At 41.2% G+C, this 14,564-nt stretch overlaps 1 protein-coding gene across 9 annotated transcripts in view; it reads left to right on the top strand.

The window, feature by feature from the left end:
• Nucleotides 1–14,564, top strand: part of Pclo (piccolo presynaptic cytomatrix protein) — a 350,152-nt gene that overhangs the window by 201,867 nt on the left and 133,721 nt on the right. For 8 of the 9 annotated variants that reach the window (XR_015449439.1, XM_087206754.1, XM_087206756.1 and 5 more), the window contains 2 exons: nucleotides 4,261–6,418; nucleotides 11,367–11,500. Coding sequence is in view for 8 of the 9 variants with exons in the window: in XM_087206754.1 (XP_087062880.1) it covers nucleotides 4,261–6,418; nucleotides 11,367–11,500 (2,292 nt within the window). In the remaining variant the exon portion in view is untranslated. Of the gene's footprint in view, nucleotides 1–4,260; nucleotides 6,419–11,326; nucleotides 11,501–14,564 lie in introns of all 9 variants that reach the window. The other variant, XM_087206755.1, reaches the window with a different exon arrangement.

Genomic DNA, 14,564 nt, shown 5'->3' with positions numbered 1-14,564 from the left:
TTGTTTTTGGTTTTGGTACTGGGGATTGAACTTGGGACCTTGTGCTTGCAAGGCAGGCGCTGGAACCACTGAGCTAAATCCCCAGCCCTATTAATAGTGTGACTTAGTCCTTCTTTTTATAATAGATTCTGAATATTTGAGCTGTTCTGAGAGTGTATCAGCTACCAACTGGAATGTTAAGAAACAACTGCCATCTATTTTGAAGGAAAAAATATACTCATATTTCTAGAAGTATTCATGCAATTTTTTTGTGCATGTAGTACTGGGGATTGAACCCAGGGTCTTCATGATGAGCTACATCCCCAGCCCCTTTTTATTTTGTACTTTGAGACAGGATCTTCCTAAGTTACCGAGTTTGCCAGGCTGAGCCAGAATGTGCAATCCTCCTGCCTCAGCCTCCCAGCATGCTACAATTACAGGCATGTGCCACATTCAATTTTTACAGTGCCCCTTATATTGCAATATACTAATAGATATCTATATTTTTTTCTTAAGGGATGATTATGAATGCTTGACTGAGTGAATGAACAAATGGACTTGATGAAAAGATGTCTTGATTTTCCAGGTGGTAAAGATAATTTGTAACATCGACATTTTTGGAATTGTACCACCCAGAAATCAAAGGTTTTATTGCTTTTTCTTTGTTTTGCTATTATTTGCATGAGAAGCAGTTTTCTTCATTCCTCCTGGCCAAATGTACTTGAAAATGTAGTTCGGGTTGAGTCATCCTCGAGGCTTTCCCTCCAGCCAGATTCTCTCGGCACCCTGGGCTGCCCTGGGGACACTGTTGTGTGAGGGGCCTCTGAAAGCTCTGTCTCCCAGGAGGGATTCGAGGGCCTCTGCATCGACCTGGGCCCCATTCCCACCAGTGTTTGACTCAGTGTTTGAACCATGGAAGACTCTTAGGCTCCAAAGAACGACTCCTTTGTCTCTGGAAACATGATCCCTTGGATTTTTTTTAACTGAAGCCAACTGTGGGCTGAAGTTCTGAGAATCAAAGGAACTTTGATGTGATGTGAAATTTCCCATTAGATAATTTTATTGAAAACAAATACTCAGTGCTGTCATCACTGTGGGCTTAAGGACCTTGACCACAATGTTGATTACAGTACATCCCTGTCAGCGGCCCTTCCAGAAAATACTGGATGAAAACGCTAGTCCAAGACCTAATCTAGATTATGGTACCAAGCCATTTCCTCCTCAGACAGACGGATGATGTAAAGTTAAACATACAAGAAAACTGAGGCCGGGAATATGAACCAGATGATGTGCTAGCTGTTGCTCATCTCCTAAGGGGAGAACGTGGACTGCAGCTCTGCAGGGTGTGGTCTGTGAGGCAGAGTCCAGTCCGGTTGCTGCCCTCGGCGAGGGGTACTGCTGACCCCTCGGTGAGTCTCCACCTCCATAGCTGCTCCTGTGGCCAAGCAGACAAGAGCAAAGCAGTTTCCCTACCTGGAGACTGAATAGTCAGGTGTTTAATTCAATAATCACCTTGCCTCTTCCAGCCAGCACTATCTGCCGTTCCCTGACATCCATCCATGACTCCCAAAATATTAACTAATTTGAATCATGGTCATTCTATGTATTCGGCCAAGGAGGAATATTATGAATCTTCAATGCCTGGAATGTTCTTTAACATAGAACTTTAAAAAACAACAGTTAGCTGTTTCTATTCTCTTGAATGAAAACTATGAACAATGAAACAAAGTTAAATTAGGAAAAGATTGTGTGCAGTTATGAACAATAGTAGCAAGAATTGATACTAGCTTCCAATTTATTTCATTAAGAATTACTCTTAATGTAATAAGAAATCTTCTGTGGTTCTTCAAAGCATATATACTCCAGTTCTACTAAGTGAATTCTGAAAAATTCAGAACTTCTACAAATAGTAAATTCTTATTTTACTTTTGCTTTATTTTCATTTCTTCATTCTTTCATTCAACAAATATTTCTCCCCACTGAATGAGTACCTACAATAATGTTAAAGATTAAATTTCAAAATATACTTGTCCACCAAGAAATTTCATCTCATTGTCTGTTTTCTGTACTCCCTACTAATAATTTGTTTTGTCTTTTTTCTTCCTTTCCAGATCAGTGTTTAGATTTGCATTAATCAGTGGATTTTTTTCTTTTACGGTCTCTCCTTACTTTTGTCTTTGACACATAGTAATTGTATCTATTTATGGGGCACGGTGTGCTGTCTTGACATGTGTATGTGTTTAAAAGTCAAATCAGGGTATTTAACATGTCCATCTCCTTGGGAAGAACAAGATGTTCTTGCAAAATATCTCCATATTATTCAATGCCATAACGCTTTCAGGATGACAAAATTAAATACCATTGAACCATTTCATAGGCATGATCATGTGGCTTAGGAGAAAATTTTAAAATTTAAAATTGTTATGTGTATTCCAAATGTACCACATGCATATCAAGGGAAAGCAGTGTATAATTGTCAGGCTCCTAATGAACAACATTGTACTCAGAAGATGGAAAGATTATTGTAGAAAAACTTTAAAAATCATGAGATGAGACATGTTTCTACATTAGTATTAACATAGAATTATTAAGAAAATCATAATATCTCAATTTTCATTTTATTGCTATTTATAATCAGTTACAGTGAAAGATAGACTGCATACTTTTATGAGTAAATATTTGTTAAAAAATTTAGAATGTGGATTTATCAAAAAAACATAATTTTCTATAGAGGTAAGGCTTTTGAAGGAACTAAAATTTAGTTAGTACCTCCAGAATCACACAGTTGTCTCATTTGATCTTTATAAAAATTAAATCCTGAGTTTGATCTCCAGTACCACAAAAACAACAACAACAACAAAAAGAACTGAGGATGAAAGGGGATAAACAGGATGCCAGTCAGCGTCCTTGCAAATAGGCCTCTATATTTTTACAGATTTCTCTGTGATGAAGAGCAAACTACAGTTTCAAAATCACTGTAACCTGTTTCACAGACTCATAGCATTTATTCATTTCCATCCAAATGTCCTAGATTTCAGAAATACACATAATGTCCAGTAAATCTTTGGCATGTTGTTTCCTGTCATGATGTCTGTTAAAGAAGCAGCTAGTGAGGTGCGAGACAGTAACAGAAATTTGATGCCAGAGAACATATAAAAACCATGGAGAAAATGAATTTGGAAATGATGACAAATATGTTTAAGACATGACTTTTGTGTCAAAAATCCATAAACTCTTGCATTTTCTATTACATTTGTGCCATTGGTATTTGGTAGTTAGGGAGGAGGAAGAGAATTCATGTTTGTGGGTCATAAGAAAAAGGAAGGAAAAGCAGAAGACCTGAGATCTGGTGGTGAATATGCTGCCAACACATGGGTAACTTTGAGAACATCACTTTGTTTCAGCTGAAATGGTCAAAATCATATCTCACATCTGTTGATAGTCTAACATTCTATGACTCCCCAAACCTGGTCTTCTCAGAAGCCTATATTTCATGACAAACCAACCAAATGAAATAAAAAATACTTTACTTTACCAGATATATACTTTATCTGATTAAAAATGATACTGACTTTTTGTTGCAGTCCAATCTTATTGCTTCCTATAAAAGTTACTAAGATATTGAGAAGAAACTAAAATTACTAATGAATTCTAAAGTTCAGAGAAAATATAATAAATAATCATGAAAAATCATAAAAGAGTAAATAGGAAGTTTCAGTTGTTGAAAGAAAAGTGTTTCAGTTTTGAAAAGTGTTTCATAGTGTTTCAGTTTTGAAAGAAAAGTTAGAGAATTTGAGGATTTCATTTTAAAGCACTGCAGCATTAGAAAAGGAATGACAGAGAAGTAGGGGTGGTCAGAGAGGTAAAATATGAAACTGAACTTAAGGAACAAACATCTTCGCAAACGTAGCCTACACTGTACATGCTTAAACAAATGCTCTGGGAATAGGCCCAGGAAGTGTTCTTATGAATATCAATTTAGATGGAAAATCATCTCCTAAGTGTTCTACAGCCTACAATATAAACCTACATACACAAAGGGTTTGGTACTGATTTCAAAACTCGCCTCTAATAGTCTAAGAGTTGATAATAAAACCAATTTACCAAGAAAGAAAAAAGTACGCATCAGTTCTTTGATTGCAATCAATACTTGCAATTGTACAGACTTTCTATTTTATTTTGTTGGGATTGCTGGCACAAACTCGAAATCATCTTACTGTAAATGTAAACCATGAAAGTCTTTGTCGTCTTTGGTAATCACATCCTCTGTTTTGGTCATAGACAAAGGGGTCTCAAACCACGACAGCCTCTGGCTCCCAGAAGAAGGTGAAGCGAACGCTGCCGCCCCCGCCCCCCGAGGAGGCGCCCGCGGGGACCCCGGTCGGCCTGGGCCCCGTGGGCAGCGCGTCCCGGAGGAGGACCTGCAGGACCAACAGCATGGCGCGGGCCAAGATCCTGCAGGACATCGACCGGGAGCTGGACCTGGTGGAGCGGGAGTCGGCGAAGCTCAGGAAGAAGCAGGCCGAGCTGGACGAAGAAGAGAAGGAGATCGACGCCAAGCTGCGCTACCTGGAAATGGGGATCAACCGGAGGAAGGAGGCTTTGCTGAAGGAGCGGGAGGAGCGGGAGCGAGCCTACCTGCAGGGCGTGGCCGAAGACCGGGACTACGTGTCCGACAGCGAGGTCAGCGGCGCCAGCCCGGCCCGCGTGGAGCGGCCCCGCACCGCGCCCCAGCCAGAGTTCGGCCAGTTCCTGCCGCCTCAGACCCAGGCCCAGGCCCAGGTCCAGAGCCAGTTCCCCTACTCGGCCCCGGCCCGGCCCACCCAGGCGCCCACCGCCTACACCCAGCAGCCGGCGCTGTTCCACCCGCAGGGGCCTCCCTTCCAGGCCCAGGCCGCCCTCCAGGCCGTGGCCACCCTGTCCTTCCCACCTTACCCCGCTGCGCGCCCCGCCCCAGCCCAGCCTGCGCCCACCCCGCAGCCGTCCTACCCGCTGCCCTCACAGGTGATGCTGATCCAGCAGAAGGCGCGCCAGCCCGCGCTCTACCTGGAGCCCAAGATCACCTCGAACTACGAGGTGGTCCGCAACCAAGCCCTGGTGATCGCGCCCGTCTCCACCGACGCTACCTACGCCGTCTCCCACCTGGGCGGTAAGTATAGCAGTCTAGACCTGCGCATGGGCTTGGAGGAGCGCAGCAGCATGGCCAGCAGCCCGATCTCCAGCATCTCCGCCGACTCCTTCTACGCAGACATGGACAGCCACACCTCGCGGAACTATGTCCTCATCGATGACATGGGACAGATCGCCAAAGGGACAGCGCCACTGAGCTCGGCCTTCAGCCTCCATGAAAAGGATCTGTCCAAAGCGGACCGCCTGCTGAGGACCACGGAGACTCGCAGGTCCCAAGAAATGACGGAGTTCCTCGCACCCCTGCAGCCCTCCTCCCGACTCCACAGCTACGTGAAAGCAGAGGAAGAAGCCATGGAGGATCCTTACGAGTTAAAGCTCCTGAAACATCAGATCAAGCAGGAATTCCGCAGAGGGGCAGAGAGCTTGGACCACCTCGCTGGGCTTTCCCATTACTACCACGCGGACACCAGCTACAGACATTTCCCCAAATCGGAGAAGTACAGCATCAGCAGACTCACGCTGGAAAAACAAGCGGCCAAGCAACTGCCCGCAGCCATACTTTACCAAAAGCAGTCAAAGCACAAAAAGTCACTGATTGACCCTAAAATGTCAAAGTTTTCACCTATTCAAGAAAGTAGAGACCTTGAACCTGACTATTCCAGCTATATGACTTCCAGCACTTCCTCCATTGGTGGTATTTCTTCTAGGGCAAGACTTCTTCAGGATGATATCACTTTTGGCCTCAAAAAAAATATTACAGACCAACAGAAATTCTTGGGGTCCTCCCTGGGCTCAGGGCTGGGTACTTTAGGAAGCACCATCCGGTCGGCTCTGCAGGACGAAGCAGATAAGCCCTATGGCAGCGGCAGCAGGTCCAGGCCCTCCTCCCGCCCCTCCTCTGTCTATGGGCTCGATCTGTCGATTAAAAGGGATTCTTCCAGCTCATCTCTAAGACTGAAAGCGCAAGAGGCTGAAGTTCTCGACGTTTCCTTTGGTCATGCATCCGCCTCAGGCAGAACTAAGCCCACCAGTCTGCCGATTAGCCAAAGTCGAGGGAGAATACCCATCGTGGCCCAGAATTCAGAAGAAGAGAGTCCGCTCAGTCCCGTTGGCCAGCCCATGGGAATGGCCAGGGCTGCAGCGGGGCCTCTGCCACCCATATCTGCAGACACAAGGGACCAGTTCGGATCTAGCCACTCACTGCCTGAGGTTCAGCAGCACATGAGAGAGGAATCTCGGACTCGAGGGTATGACCGGGACATCACATCCATCATAGACGACTTCCAGCACGCCATGTCAGACAGCGAAGGTAAAGTGGGCCTCACATTACCCTGTTACTCTCAGAACACAAACTCTTACTTTTCTGCATGCTTTATTTTCCCTCTCCAAGGACATATTCTACCTTTCTTAGTGTGTTTTTTGCATGTTTACTTCAATGTTTTTCTTGTACACGGGAATTCCATCCCCGTATGATTTTATGGCATGCTTTTCTTTGTTTCTATTTGATTTTATTGTTGTGCTTCTTATTTGCTTGATTTTGTTTTGTGCCTGCTTTTCTAAAACCATTATCAGATAATTCTATCAATAAAGTATGGGCACTCTTTGAACCCACATTTGGAAAGTTTCATTGCATTGTTCTTTTTTGTTTAATATGTTTAAAGTTTTTTCATCAGTTTCTCTTAGTTTGTGAAATTATTAAGGATTAGAACTGTTAAGTGTAATTTGCTAGACTGCAATACTTATATCACTTTCATGTGATGAATGTTCATCAGTTCAGAGGACATTCTCTTTCCGAGCATTGAGGGTTATTCTCCGAATTAGTACCATGTAGAACTTTGTCTGTTGTATCTCTTTCTCATGAATACTATTTTGACAAATTTATACACTTTACATTACATGCTAGAAAGCTTAGGACTAAAGATAGTAAAAGTAGTATGATCAGTATGTATGAAGTGTTCTTTAGCTTTAAACTGAAACATTTGTAAGCTACATTGGGATTTTAGCTAGTTGGAGTTCAGGCTCCTGGTTTGTCTATTGGGCGCTGCTTTTTGTATCATACCATGTTTTGTTGGCTTAAATTGCTTTGCTAATTGATCATATTGAGCATTTTGTTCAAGGCACATCCATATACAACTAAAAAATCCTTTAAAGTGACTTTTTGTTTACTCACGCAGAACCATAAGAATTTAGAAAATTATCTAATGCAAGTCTAACTTTAGACATAAGAGAAAAGTGATACCAGGATGGGAGGAGCCTTGCCCATGAAAAGAGGACTGACTCTTAATTCTTTTTTTTTTTTTAATTTCCTCTATGGCTTACATTTGATGTAAAATGGAGTTGAAGTCCTAGAAATAAGATATTTCTGATCAGTAAAAGCACCATCACTTCATTCCTTTGGAGGCTGCACAGGGTTAACCTAACACAAGCATCTCCCCTCTCAGGTCACACTTCTTTCTTCAGGACTTGGAGAAAAATATATTTCCATGCAAATGAATTCCTTTCTATTGCTGTGTCTAGACACAGATGAGTTTAGAGCTCAAGCCTCAAGTTTTATAGAACTAAAATAATCATTGGATCTCACAGAAGACAGACAGACTGCCTGTCCTGGTGAGATGCAAATAGACTTGCTACTGATCTGCTTCCTTCCTTTCAGGCCATTGGATTGACTACTTTTATTGACAGATAGTCATATAAATGAAGCACTCCATTTGTGTCTTCTTAAATTTAGGCAATTGTTTGAATAACTCGATATAGCTTAACAAGAACTATGATATTATTCAGAAAGAGCCTTTAATATTTTCTTTACTTTTTTTCTGATCCACATTTTGCACACACTTTATACTGTTTCAAAATCATAAGGAAGTCCTTCAGTTGCCATACCTGTAGTTGGGGATCTATGGCATAGCTAAGCACCTACAGGCTCCCTGCACATGGTGAGCATATGTCTGGAGAGAATTTGACAAACTCATTTATTACTCACAGATATATTTAACATGATGCCAGATATATAAGTGTTTATGGATATCTCAGTATGTGGCCTTTATTTACATAAAACTACACAGAAATAACTGAGTGTTCAATGTTAATTTCCCATTTATATATTTGAATAATGTATACACGGTCATCATGGACCATGAAGAAACTGTTTTGATCAAGTAGCTGATGAGACGTGATGCAGCCCACACAGTTCTGAAGTCTGTACAGATATCAAAAATGCAACGTAAATGAAATTTTATGACAAAAGGATACTTAGAATTAAGCAGATAACAAGCATTCACAAAGATTATGTTGATACAGAATTAAATAGCACCTATAATGAACTGAATTTTATCTGTAATGTGAATGAATTATAGTGATTATCTTTTAAAATATGTATAGTAAATTGTTATATGTTTCTGTTATCATATAACATACATTACTTTTCTTTTTTTTTCACACATTATTTTTCTCTTGTGAGAAGTTCTTAACTTTCCTTTTGAAATGTTGTATTCCATGGCCATTTAAGGGAGAATGTAGAAACTATGTTTACCAATCATGTAATTCCAGATGTTAACAAACTCAGAGTGCTAGATATTTTCTAAACAAATGTTTGGCAAATGTAATCCTATGTCTACATGTGAATATTACCAAGATAACCTTGAACAGTATAACCTGAAACTGGTTAGTTAGCACCATCCAAACAAAAAGAATTTAACTGCATTCAACTGGCTTGTCATATCCTTTCTCTGAGTTTAATTAAATTTTGCATTATAGACTGTATGTTTTTTTCAGATGCACTCTGTAAAACTAATTTTTGTACTAGCTCATGAGATAAAGTACAGACAGACATACATAATTTATATTGCTTAATATTTATGACCATTAGCTTAAAGCTAAGCAGAAACAGTCGAATTGTATCTACTTCTACTCATACAGCTTTCACTGAAAACATTCTTTCAAAGTGTATAGAATCAGATCTCCCCAAGGAAATATCAATGTGTACAGTGTTTTTCAAAATATTGGACAAATATTTACCCTGAGAAGTAAACTATTTATGCAGTTATTTCCTATGAACAATACTGGACCCCAAAACAACTCATTTGTATTCTACAGTAAAGAAGTAAAGAGAAATTATCAAGTTTTTAAAAAGAGGGTATCTTAATCTCCAGAAAGTTATTTAAATTAATTTGATACATTTGATTATTTTTATAAAATTCATTTTTAAAAAATATGTCTCTCCCAAGCAGATCATTGCATTGCATTTATAAGTGATTTGCCGTAGTGACAAGCAGCTGGCGATGACCGATGCATTATAAAAGCAGGTTCACGCAATCTGGTTGGTCTTGGTTCATTTTATGTCCCTATGCCAAGTAAGGATTTTATTAAAAATAACAGGGAAGATCAATCAGGGAGTCAGAATTGGAAATGGACAAAATTTGGATCAAGGTGAGAGTCCACCTTATTTGTATCAACAGACAGCCAAGACTACCACGTGTGTTTTAGGAACTATATTCCAAATGCATTAGAAAAGTTACACATTAAATGAAATCACTACTACATTATTCAACATAGTCATTCATTAAGAACGGTATGGATTATTTTCTTTTTGTGAGAAATGGATAATAAAATAACAAATTCAACAGAAATAATGTTAGTGTGGTTAAGGATACTCTAAGAAACTGTCAGGCTGATGATTAAATAATGCATATTTTTACTTATCAAATGTGTATCACACTAAATATTTTTTGTAAATCTAGTCACTTGCTTTCAAATTAAGACCGTGGTATGCCACAATAATTATTCAGTAGATTGTGAGAAAAAGATTGTGTATCTATTCATGAAGCTCAGGGAGAAATTAATCTTCACTTTAAAATATATTTTCCAGGGGCCGGGGATTTAGCTCAGTGGCACAGCGCCTGCCTCGCAAGCACCAGGTCCTGGGTTTGATCCCCACTACCGAAACAATAAAATATTTTCCATAATTATTTAGCTTCTTTCTCTGGTCGATGACTAATTAATCTAACCTTCATTTCATTCCTCAAACGTGCGCTGAATATTATGCGCTGTGCGCGGAATTGCTTTCAGTGTTGAGGGAGGAAGAGTCAAAACAAAGACCCGAAGCCTCTAGTCCCACGGGTGAGTGGAAGAGGAGGCTCGGAGCCGCGTCTTTCATTCCTGTCGCTGGGAGGCGCTGTGTGCAGCAGCGATGCCCAGGGTCAGAGGAGGGCAGGCTGAGCGTGCTGCGGGCACCGTGCACGTCCAGCCGACAGCCAGGGAGGATGCAGAAGCCCTGGGAGCAGAGTCTGGGGGAAGTTTAAGAAAAGCTAGGCAAGGACGTAGGCGGGAAGGGAAGACCCGCAGGTGGGAAGAACCGAACAGCTGGAAGCCACGTCGGGACACAGAGGGGGCTGGGGCCTGCAGGACTGGCCTGCTGGGGCCCAGAGGCGGCTGCGGCTCCCGCGCCAGGGCCTGCCAGAGAGCAGAAAGTTCGCTGCAGGTCAGGTTCCGTGACGGTCACCCCGGGGTCGTAACCCCGATGCGGTAACCTCAGGAGGCCTGGAAAGTAGTAACGCCAAGAGTTGAAGATTTTAAATAATAACTGCACACTGAGAAGATGCTTGCAATCTTCAAGAAAATACGTATGATGTCAAGATTTTTGGCAGTGTATTCTATTAAAAGCAGTTCATTCTCAGTCTAATTTCTAAATCAGTCTTCCCTTCAGAAAATCTTTTATCTGTATTAAACATCTAATAGATATATTTTTAATTAAGCCACCAAGTGCTTGGGGGATACATGTTCCTAGCAAGACTATTCCTAGCAATAAATGTTTTTGTGACTGTTACATATTTTTGATCAGCGTCAAAGCCAGCACCCGCTTGTTGGTATCGGCTTTCCGCAGCTGTGGGACAGTAGCCGGAACCTCCAAGGGGCGCAGTGTCCTGTGATTTCGCCCCTGGGTCGTGGGCTGTGGGCAGCGAGGAGGAAGTCGGAACTTGTGAGCTTAGCTAGAATGAGTTTCGTTCCTTAGTTATCCCATCGCTGTATGAGTTTCATTTTTACCCTGATTTAAAATGTGATGCTTGATCTTGCTCGGCATTGTTGTGTAGGTGATTGTAGGATAAGTTTTTAACTTAACGTTATCTTTACCATAATCATGAAAACTGGCCGGAAATGCATGCCGGGGGAGCAGCCTGGCGCGTGTCAGCCCCAGGACCGGGTCCGCCCCTGCCGTCCGCGCGGTGCAATTGCAATGTGTCCTGTCTCCTTGGTCTCCAAAGCCTATCACTTGCGTCGCGAGGAAACGGACTGGTTCGACAAACCCAGAGAATCGCGTCTGGAGAACGGACATCTGGACCGGAAGCTGCCAGAAAGATTGGTCCACTCTCGGCCGCTCAGTCAACACCAAGAGCAAGTAAGTCCTGTGCTCAGCTAGCAACCCCGTTAGATTTATCAGGACGCAGTTCTGCCTTAGCTCGGGCTTGGCCAGGGTCAGGAAGGTTTGTAAGTGACCTAGCGGAGAGCTTCGCTTCGTCAGCCCTGATGCGTTTGCATGGTAGCCGTGACACTTCCACCAGGCCAGGCCAGTGACTTGAGCCCTCAGCACACACTCACCACGCTGATGTACCGTGAGGGCAGAAGGACACACATGGGGCCCCGAAGAGCTGAAGAGAGGACGGAGGGAAGCAGATCTGTGACTTTCAGTGCTTCCAATACCACTGTGTCAGGGACCGAGTCTCCGCAAATGAGGGGCCCAGACCAAGCCTGCTAGGAAAGGAGGCTTGAAAGGAGGCTTCACATGGGGTGGGGGGACTGGCTGATGCCATCAGTGAGTCTGCTGAACGGAAAAAATTGTTTTGCATTCAGTTTTTATTTCTTCATATAAAAACCACATAAACTAAACATTATTAGTATCTTTTTATAAGTGAAGAAATTGAAATTTAGAGGCACACATTACAACCTAAGTATAATTCCAAAATTCATAATCTTAATTTAGAGTAAAGGGGGGGATGTTTGTGTTGAACCTTGAAAGAGACCTATTAGATTAACAGTTGGCTACACTGAAGTAAATTCCACTGGTAGACCCGAAGGCCTTAAATCAATTGCCCTAGCACATCATATACTTGCAAGTTATGATTGTTAAAATACCCATAACAGATAGGTTAACTCCTAAATTATGCTCGTTGGTGAATCACAGACTGATATAGACAACCACATTGTAAATAACTAAGGAGAGCCACGTGGAACTTACCATGATTAAACTGTCATTTTGAAGTATAAATGAAAACAAGGCTTTTGAATTTGTAGGAACTGTCATTACATTATATTCCTATATTTGATTTCTGCCTAAACAATTGTAATTTGTAGTAGACAAATTTCTAACTACTAAATAACAGTTTCTTTTGTGAGAATTTTCCTCTCTTTTTTGCTGTTCTATATGCTATTTTGTTTTCTGGAAACCTTAAGATTCTTCTCTAGATATTATAAATATTTTCTCATCGAAAAGGTCTGATGACAAACTTAGACAAGCAGTAAAATCATTTGATCATGTTTTGAAATCTTAAATTTACTTCCTTTAATCTACAACACTAAAATAATGTGTCCATTGAAGATAAATTTCTTAAGTGTATTTTATTATAAGAATGTCTGTAATGACATACTTGTTATATTTAACCATCTCATTTGTTTTTCTGAAGTGTAATATTTCCCACAAACCTAGGTCAAGACCATGAAAACATAAATACTTTAGTATAATCATAAGAAGACAAACTATATAAACGGGAGAGCTAAAAAAAGCAACTTCTATACATTTATCTTCTAAATCTACTTTTCCAATGAATAGTCAGAATAGTGTTCTCCAAAAATTTATCCATCTAATATTATTTGAGAATACATTAAAATAATATTTCCAACCCCCAAATTTTTTCTAAATTTTTATTCTATTGTAGGTAGATAAAATGTGAATATCCCTAAAGACATTTTTGTTTCTAAGTTTCTATTATTAACATGCATATATGTGTGGTTTTGATCTGCTGATGATATATAGTAGATCATATTTTAAACAATATGTTCTTATAGACTAATGCCAAAATTAAGCAGGCAGAATACTGAGAATTATTTAATAATTTTCTGTCTGTGATTGATAAAGTAAAAATTATCTTTGTTCAATGAATGTAATAGAATAATATATATTTTCTTGCTGGTAGCAATCTTTGCATTTTTAATTTTTACATTTCTACTTTGATATCTCTCATATAAGCAAAAAACACAACATATGCATGTATCAAACTGAGAGGACCTCAGGTTACAGCTTTGTTACAAAGCGACCAGGGACAGGACTGCTCAGGCAGGGGGGAGAGCCTGGCCCGAAACCACAGACGGGAGCCCTCAGGGTCCACAGCTCCCTGGCCCCAAACAAGAAACAATATGTTGACTTTCAGCAACAAACTGCTTTACTTTACAGGTTTTTTTTCCTAAACAGACATTACTTAGAAGATAACATTTGCTTTAATTACATAACACTCCAAAATTTAATTATATAAAATTCAGACTTTACACTTTCTGCATTAATCTCTGTCCAAAAATCCTGTCTCCCTCTTGAACTCACCAGAGCTACATTTGGGCCTGGACAATAGCCAAATGGCATTTTCATTTCACTCACTTCTTTGCGACTCTAGTCATAAAAAGGTAATATTGTGCTCTCGATACCAATAAATGCAGATACTTTTATCTGAAAATACACATAACAAGGATTTATGTTCTTAAGTGCTGTAGAGGCAAAAGGGATAATACCAAATTAGTGAATGCAAACACTAAGTTAGCTGCTTTAAAATGTACATAGGAAAGATAGAAGGATGTTTTGGAAATATTTTATTAGACTCACTATCATATTCACTATAAGAATGACCAAAGCTGCAGACCCATATCTGTTTCCTTTCGAATATTAGTGTTTATGTTTTGTCTCTGCAGTCTTTGGGAGAAATCTAGCTCTGCTTTATGAAATGAATAGGTCACCCAGCCTCATTTATTTCTAAGACTTTCCCTCCCTCCGCCGCTTATCTCTGAAACACATGCCCTGTGTGGTGCTCAGCACACTGACTGCTGATTAAGCTGGGCCTCTGCTGGCCCTGAGCCCTTGTGCCCTGCATTCTCAGTGCTGGTGTCTGGCTTCCTTTTCCTCCCTAGGACACCTGCCCCTCTCCTTGAGCTCAGCCCTGGTCAGCACTCAGGGTCCACGCCCATGCCCTGTCTTGTAGGAAGACGTCCCATCTCCACCCACTGGCTCCCGGGATCTGGTGGCAGAGCACTCTGCCCGGGGCTGGGAGCACCTGGAGTGAAGGGCTCTCTGTCCCACTCACCAGGGACAGAGCTTTGCCTTACCTGGAAAGGTGCTGGGAACCCTTGGGGTGCATGCACCATTCCTTACATCAGGCCTGTGTGGTGTTTAAAGGAGGGAGTGCATGAATATCTGTATAAAT

Source organism: Heterocephalus glaber, unplaced genomic scaffold (genome assembly GCF_053883595.1).
Source record: "Heterocephalus glaber isolate CG9 unplaced genomic scaffold, H.glaber_assembly_v1.0 deba00000678, whole genome shotgun sequence".
Taxonomy (NCBI): domain Eukaryota; kingdom Metazoa; phylum Chordata; class Mammalia; order Rodentia; family Bathyergidae; genus Heterocephalus; species Heterocephalus glaber.
Note: the sequence above shows the minus strand (reverse complement) of the source record. Positions and strands in the feature narration are given on the sequence as shown.